Consider the following 8,488-nt stretch of genomic DNA (forward strand, 5'->3'; position numbering starts at 1 on the left):
AATAGCAAATAAAGGGCAGTTGGACTATATGACCATTGGCGGCGTAATCGTGGTGACCCTTTTAATCAAGAGGTTAAGGGTTCAAGTTCCATTGTAGACATATTTCGTAAATTATTGTAAATATTCGTGTAAGTTTGCATTTCAAAAAAAAAAAAAAATATTCGTGTAAGTTTGCATTTCAAAAAAAGTAAAAAAAAAATAAAGGGGAGTTGGGAATTGATATATAGATGAGTTAGGAGTTTATGATGTTTGTTGTAGAATTAGGAATTTAGGTTACCTGTGTGTGAAATTGTTGATTTTAACATATCGGGTACACGTGAGATAAGGAGAAAAGAAAATTAAAATAATAAAAATGTAATTAGTAAAATGAAAAATATATTCTCATGTGTTAGGTGACATCGGCTAAAAAAGGTGCGTTTTCACCCCAGTATTGAGGCCTAAAAACAATACAATTCCAAGCTTTGTTATACTTGTTTGTATCCTATGTGTTTTATTCTGGGTTAATTGAGTTTTGTAAATAAAACACTCATATTAACATACTCTAGTACGTAATAGAAAACACCAGCAAACAACAAATAGCAAACAACATATCATAGTTCATGTAAAGAGTTACTATCAGCAAACACTCATACCACACACTGTAAAACTACATTATTAAAACCTATACTATTATAAAAAGAGTTACTTTCTTCACCGATAACTGGCAGGCCTTACCTATGTATCCTTCCTTATCCCAAATTGGAACCTATTGTGAATTCTTCCATATACAAACTTGCCCAAAACAATTCCAATTGCCAACCCACTTCCAAAGCCAGACAGTATGACAACCCAATCGATTATGTCACTTGGAAGGAGAGACTCGTACTCATCGCTTGTTTGTGGAAGTGTTGATGTCGTTGAACGCTGACAGTCATTTGATAACGGTTTTCCACACAGTAGAGGATTACCCATGTAAGAATCGTTCTCAAATGTGTTGAACTGTTTCCCAGTTGGTAGGCGGCCTTCAAGATTGTTGAAGGACACGTTGAACTCTGCAAGGAAGGTAAGTTGTACCAGTTCTGAAGGAATTTCTCCCGAAAACTTGTTATTTGAGAGATCCAAAGATTCAAGATTCTTTAGGTTCCCCAATGATGGTAACACATAACCCGTTAGACGGTTGTTGGAAAGATTAAGTGATCCAAGTCCTTGAAGATCTGTGAGTGAATGTGGGATCTCTCCGTCAAAACTGTTACAAGATAGGTCAATTAGAGCAAATTTGTTGATGATCTTTGGGCGTTTCTCACGTTCATTAGTTATGTAAGTTCTGAATCCTACAACAGGTGATTTCATTGCCTTCCAAATCTTAAAGTACTTGTCAGGTAGGTGACCACTGAAGCCATTATTTGAAAGGTCCAACATTTGTAACTTAGGGAACTCCGAGTTATAAGTAGACGAATCATTAATTGCACCGGAAAATCTGTTGAAACTTAAGATAAGAACTTGAAGCTCAGTAAGAGATCCTAACCAATATGGGAAGACACCATCAAAATAATTATCTATAACGGCGAGAGACTTCAAGTTAGTACAGTTAGCTAATGATTTTGGTAACTGACCCACAAATCGATTTCCACTCAAATCCAACATACTCAACCGGCATTCACGCGTAAATGTATCTGATATTGTGCCACCAAAGTTATTTTGAGAAAGATTAATAAAAAACATCGATTTGCCAAAAAGACATGTAGGAAGGGTTCCAGTCAAGTTGTTATAAGACAAGTCTAGTAGTATAAGGGATTCAACTTGACATATCAATGGTGGTATCTCTCCGGTGATTAAGTTTTCTGAAAGATCAATAAAAAACATTGTTTCTCGACTCTTGTTTAAAATCCACGTGGGTATGAAACCACCAATTTTGTTCTTGTTAAGCTGTAAACTTGTTATTTCCTTTTGGAAACGGAGAAAGGTGGGAAATTCCTTCAAGTCACATGATGTCAATTGCAATTCTTTCAGTTGTGGTAGGGTGACTTCGGTGTAGTTCTCACTGATGACAACTGATATTCCTTCTAAATGCAAACCTTCGAGGTTTTCAAGTCCTATGAACGTGTTTAGGTCTACGCTGCCGCCAAATTTGTTACCACTTAGCCCGACATAGTTTAGCTTTTTGAAGTTGGAAAATGCACTTGGAATGGGACCGTTCAATCGGTTATCAACAAGATCTACATATGTTAGTTGGGTGAGGTTCATAAATGAAGATGGGATACTACCGGGTATAAAATTTCTTGCCATTGAGACAACACCAAGTTTGGTTAAGTTTGCAAGAAAAGGAAGGATCTCTTGGTATATATTCATAGCATCTACATTGAGATGTTCAAGGTTTGTCAGTTTCCCAATCCACCCGTACTCTGATGACCTCTCGAAATTGTTTTCACTAAGATTTAAACTTCTAAGTATCGACAAACTTCCCAAAGAAGGAACTGGGCCTGTGAAATTGTTTTTTGAAAGACTCAAGAGTGTGAGTTGTGTCAAGTTAGAGAGTGAACCTGGAATGCTACCCGAGAAGAAGGAATTATCAAGATTTAATGATACCAAGTGGTTTAGGTTGCTTATGGAATCTGGTATCATCCCAAAAAAACCTGTTGTATATAGATCTAGATACTCGAGTAAGGTGTCATTACGAAACGCGGGCAAGGAACCCGTGAGGTCGGGGTTCAGTGCTAACCTAAGATGTTTCAGCTTCGGTAAGTGAAGTATTGCTGATGGAAATTCACCTTGAAGCTGACAATCTCCGAATTTGATTGACATCAAAGAAGAAAAATTGGCTAAAAAACGTGGTACAGGAGAACTGATGTTCACCTTTTCGAGATTGAGTTCTTCAAGTCTAGTCAAGTTTTGCAACAAACTTGGAGTTTGAAGCTTTAGTGAATTATATGATAAATCCAACAAAGATAATTGGGTCAAATAAGAGATTTCATTTGGGACATCGCCACTGAATCCTGAATCAGAAAGATCAAGGCTTTTCAACTGCTTTAGACGACCAATTTCAGATGGAATTTGAGATTCAACGAAATTGTTCATCGAGAGGTTAAGCTTCTGAAGATGAACAAGGTTGAACAGAGTATTGTTAGACGTGATTGGTCCATGAATCGAGCTTTGACTCAAGTCAAGCTCGGTCACATGACCCTCACTGCTGCTACACACTACACCATCCCACAAACAACAATCAGAATCGTTATTTAACGTATTTCTATTTGAGGGTCTTGGTCTTCTCCAAGAACCTAACTTTTGTAACCAATTAAAAGATGTAGTAGTGTAATCTTGATGAAGAAAACTTTGCTTAAATTGAAACAAAGCTGTACATTCTTGATCATGGGTTATTAACGACGACGACGACGACGATGATGCAGTGGATGTGATGAGGACTGATAAGTATACAAAGGAAATCAAAGGCATTGAGTTGAAAACCATGAAGAAATGATGTAATCTAAATTGTTTTTACAATTATCCGAAGTTATTTATATATAAAGTGCATACGTATGCTTAACATGCAATTGCACGGTGGAGAAAAGTAGATTGACTCTGGTGATGGGGACTAATATAAAAGGTTATGATCCATAATCAAGTCAACTTTATGTCACGGACTTATCTCGATAAGCTCACGTGCGGCACTTAGTCTCTACTAAGTCAGCCTTTCTCGGACCTTATAACGATTCAAGTAACCAAAAGAGAAAATATTATAGAACAAGTGGAATTGAAGAAAATACTTATATTGCTTGAGAATGCTTTACAAGAGAGAATGTTTGAGATTTGAGGTGTGGTGTGCCAAATGAGGCCACCCCTATTTATACTACTCATATCACAAAATGGATGGCTAGGATTAAATACAATGGATGGCTAAGATCTAAGAACTAGAAGCTTCATGTATCTAGATATTTCCATGGACATTCTATACCATTCCATGGAAGAACTCATGGGAAAGTTCTAGTGAACTTCCATGAGGTTCTTGGGCCTTCTTTGATTTTCACATATTGGGCCATAAACTTAGTGGGTTGGGCCATAAAATTGTTGGATTGTGACATTCTCCCCCACCTAAGCTCACGACGTCCTCGTCGTGTGATCCTCGTGATACTTCTTGATTTTGTCTATGAACTGCCACAATAGGTCTTCGGCCTCCCAGCTTGCTTCACTATCGGGTAAGTTACGCCACTTAACTAGGTATTCTCTATAGCTCGGCACACCTCGTCTTCGTACCGTTCGATGTAACAAGATATCTTCCACCTCACGATCAAACGAAGTCGCAACTGCCATTGGTGCTCGTTTGGAAACTCCTCGTTCTGGTTCTTCCTCGTCCCCATGATAAGGTTTTAGAAAACTTACGTGGAAGACTGGATGAATCTTTAACTTGGGCGGTAGTTGGACTCGATAAGATACGTTCCCAACACGTCCAATTACTGGGAATGGGCCTTCATATCTCCGGATCAATCCTTTGTGCACCTTCCTAAATGTTTTGAATTGTTGAGGTAAAAGCTTCACCATCACTTGGTCCCCAACTTTGAACTCAACATGTCGCCTTTTCTCATCCGCCCATTTCTTCATTTTCTTGGCCGCCTTATCTAGTGATGCTCGGGCCAAGTCGGCTTGTTCGTGCCACTCCTTCATCGTTCTATAAGCGGCTGGGCTGCTTCCATCATATGAAGCGGCCAAAGCATTTGGGGTCAAAGGTTGGCGTCCTGTCACCAACTCAAAAGGACTCTTCCCCGTGGACTCACTCCTTTGCATGTTATAAGAGAACTGAGCAATATCAAGGAGCTTAGCCCAATCATGTTGATTTGCACTTACATAGTGTCGAAGATAGAGCTCCAATAGTGCATTCACCCTTTCTATTTGTCCGTCCGTTTGGGGATGAAAACTCGTGGAGAAATTCAAGTCCGTCCCCATGATCTTGAACAACTCTGTCCAAAAACGCCCTGTGAACCTCGGATCTCGATCACTTACTATCACATGTGGTATCCCCCAATACTTCACCACATTCTTGAAAAATAGTTTTGCGGTTTCATCCGCGGTAACTTCGGATGATGCGGCTATGAAGGTACCATACTTAGAAAACCGGTCTACCACGACTATAATACTCCCACACCCTTCCGACTTGGGTAAGCAAGTAATGAAGTCCATAGAAACACTCTCCCATGGTCCTTTCGGTGTAGGTAGCGGCTGTAATAGTCCTCCTGGTTGGCGTTGCTCTATCTTGTCTTGTTGGCATATTAGGCATGTCCGCACGTACGTCTCTACGTCGTCTTCCATCCTTGGCCAATAATAAGTGCCTTCTACTAATGCCAGTGTCCTCTTGATACCTGGATGACCAGCCCACTTTGAATCATGACACTCCTTCAAGATTGTCCGTCTAAGATCACCTCACCTAGGCACATATAACCGGTCTCCTTTGGTGAATAATAGATCACCCTTGAGCCAAAACCTTCGCGTTTTCCCATCTCGAGCCAATCCAACAAGGTTTTTGGCTATAGAATCATGCTCTAATCCCTCCTTTATACGATCTTGAAGGAAGAATTGTGGTTTTGTGATCGCTGCAAACTCCGCCTTACGACTTAGGGCATCAGCTACCACATTGGCTTTCCCAGGCTTATACTCCAGCACATAGTCAAATTCGGCTAAGAAGTCTTGCCAACGAGCTTGTTTGGGACTCAACTTCTTTTGGGTTTGAAAATAACTCGTTGCCACATTATCCGTCTTGATCACGAACCTTGATCCCAAAAGATAATGCCTCCATGTCCTCAAACAATGAATAATCGCTGTCATCTCTTTCTCTTGCACAGTGTACTTCCTTTCCGCCTCGTTAAGTTTTCGACTTTCGAACGCGATTGGGTGACCTTCTTGCATTAGAACTCCTCCAATAGCAAAGTCCGATGCGTCTGTGTGTAACTCGAACGGAATGGTCACATCCGGAAGTCTCAACACCGGTTCTTCCATGACAGCTCCTTTTAACTCCTCGAATGCTGCTTGACATTTCTCATCCCACAACCAAGCTTTATTCTTCTTTAACAATTCTGTCAATGGAGCCGCTTTCGCCGAGTATCCCTTGATAAAACGACGATAGTAGTTTACTAAACCAAGGAAAGATCGTAAATCAGTCACCTTCGTTGGTGCCTCCCACTCTTGAATTGCCTTGACCTTAGCCCCATCCATGAGTAACTTCCCATTTTTAATTCTATGTCCAAGAAAATCCACCTCCTCTAATCCGAATGAACATTTCTCTAGCTTCACATACAACTCGTTGTCCCTTAGTACTTGAAATACTTGCTTCAAGTGCCTCACATGATCTTCCATGGCGCTATACACGACTATGTCATCCAAGTACACCACGACAAACTTGTCGAGGAACGGGTGGAATAATTTGTTCATCAAAGTACAAAATGTGGCAGGGGCATTGGTTAAACCAAAGGGCATGACTAGAAATTCATAAGCGCCATACCTCGTCACGCATGTGGTCTTAGCCTCATCTCCTTCGGCAATTCGGACTTGATAATATCCCGATCTCAAGTCTAACTTGGAGAAGTATCTCGCCTTCCCAAGTTGATCGAACAAATCAGCAATAAGTGGGATTGGGTATTTGTTCTTGATAGTTACCTTGTTGAGTGCCCGGTAATCTATACACATCCGCAAGGACCCATCCTTCTTTCTTTGAAATAGCACCGGAGCACCATACGGGGATTTTGACGGTCGGATGTATCCCGCATCCAGCAACTCCTTGAGTTGTCTTCGCAACTCCTCTAACTCGGGTGGTGGCATTCGGTATGGGGCTTTGGAAGGTGGTTTTGATCCCGGCTCCAACTCAATCGCATGGTCAACCTCCCTTCTAGGTGGTAACTTCTTTGGTAACTCCTTGGGCATGACATCCTTGAACTCATCAAGGACCTTCTCAATTTCCTTTGGTACCTCTAGTTTTCCCTTATCTTCAACCGTCTCTTGCTTTGCTACCGCTAAATAGCATGTCTCATTCTTGTTGTACCCCTTCTTGAATTGCATGGCCGAAAGTGACTTGGATGCACTCTTGCTTCCACGTTCGGTTGACACCATACAAGTCTTCTCACCATCCAAGATACACAGTGAATTAGCAAACGGCATAGGAAAACCGCGTACCTTATCTAGGAACTCCATCCCAAGTACCAACTTGAAGTCGTCCATAGGCACGACTGAGAGATCAATCATTCCTTCCCATTCTCCAATCTTCACATATACGTCTTTAGCCACCCCACTAATCGGTCTGGCACTCGTGTTCACCGTCTTCATCATGCCACTCTCTTTTGTTTCCTTAAGTCCTAGCCTTTTGGCTTCTTCGGTGGAGATAAAGTTATGAGTTGCTCCCGTATCCACCAATGCTCGTACCCGATCTTCACAAATGTTAATATCTACGAATTGGAGTCCTTTAGCCACTACCTTGGGTATCTCCGTCTTGGCCTTGATTGCGTTGAGGATATGCATTGATCCTATGCACCGCTCCTCATCCTGACAACCCGCCTTTTGAGCTTCCATAGCATGAAGGCTAGCTTTCTTCGGACAATCTCGGGCTCTATGCGGTCCATCACATATGAAACATCCATCATTCTTGTAAGAAGTTTTTATGCTCTTGTTATTCCCGGTTGGTGGCTTACGTGTATTATCATTCCTTAATTGGGCGGGCTTATCTCCCCCACCTTTCTCATGGCTCACCTTCTTATCTTTTGACTTGAACGAATCTTTCCTATTAGCATGGTCGACTAGTGCCTCCGCTTGAGCAATTGCGGTGGCAAGGTCTTGGACTCCTCGTCTCTCCAACTCCGTTTTAGCCCAAGGTTGCAAACCATCGAGAAAATAGAAGAGAAGAATATCATCGGGAATATCTGGGACCTCCAGGCTAAGGTTCGTGAATTCTTTAATATACTCCCGAATCGTCCCGGAATGATGTAATTTACGTAGACGACTCATCGCATCCTTTTGAGCATTCTTGGGGTAGAATTGATTCTTAAGTTCAGTAAGGAAATCATCCCAAGTATCAATAGTAACCGTACCTTTCTCGATATCTCCATATCGACGACGCCACCATAATGCTGCGGTATCCTTCAGGTAACGAGTTGCCGTCTTGATCTTCATTGCATCATCCACTATGTTGACTCCCTCCAAGTATTGTTCCATCTCCCATATAAAATCATCAACCGCTCGGGCTTCCCGCTTCCCCACGAACGGTGACGGCTTGGGAATGTCCACCTTCAGAGCATTGCATCCAGTGTTGCCACCCCCACTAGCCATGAATCTCAAACAAGAGTTCATGTTGGTTTGTAAATCCACGAGGCGTTGGTGAATAGTGGAGACCTCCCCCTCCATTTCGCCTCGCAACTTCGTAATCTCACCCATGAGCATACCCCTTAAGTCATGGATCTCACGTCGCATGTCAACGTCTAGCACGTTGATTGCACTCTTGCAATCATCTTTCAATTCGTCAAAGTCCCCGTCCAAACCA

General features: G+C 41.7%; 1 protein-coding gene across 1 annotated transcript; it reads right to left on the reverse strand.

The window, feature by feature from the left end:
* Positions 1 to 588: 588 nt before the first annotated feature.
* On the reverse strand, positions 589 to 3,602 carry LOC139877525 (receptor-like protein 49). The gene has a single exon (XM_071864965.1). The coding sequence runs from the start codon at positions 3,442 to 3,444 to the stop codon at positions 715 to 717; it is 2,730 nt and encodes a 909-aa protein (XP_071721066.1). The 5' UTR covers positions 3,445 to 3,602; the 3' UTR covers positions 589 to 714.
* Between the last annotated feature and the right edge of the window lie 4,886 nt (positions 3,603 to 8,488).

This window comes from Rutidosis leptorrhynchoides, chromosome 1 (genome assembly GCF_046630445.1).
Source record: "Rutidosis leptorrhynchoides isolate AG116_Rl617_1_P2 chromosome 1, CSIRO_AGI_Rlap_v1, whole genome shotgun sequence".
NCBI lineage: Eukaryota > Viridiplantae > Streptophyta > Magnoliopsida > Asterales > Asteraceae > Rutidosis > Rutidosis leptorrhynchoides.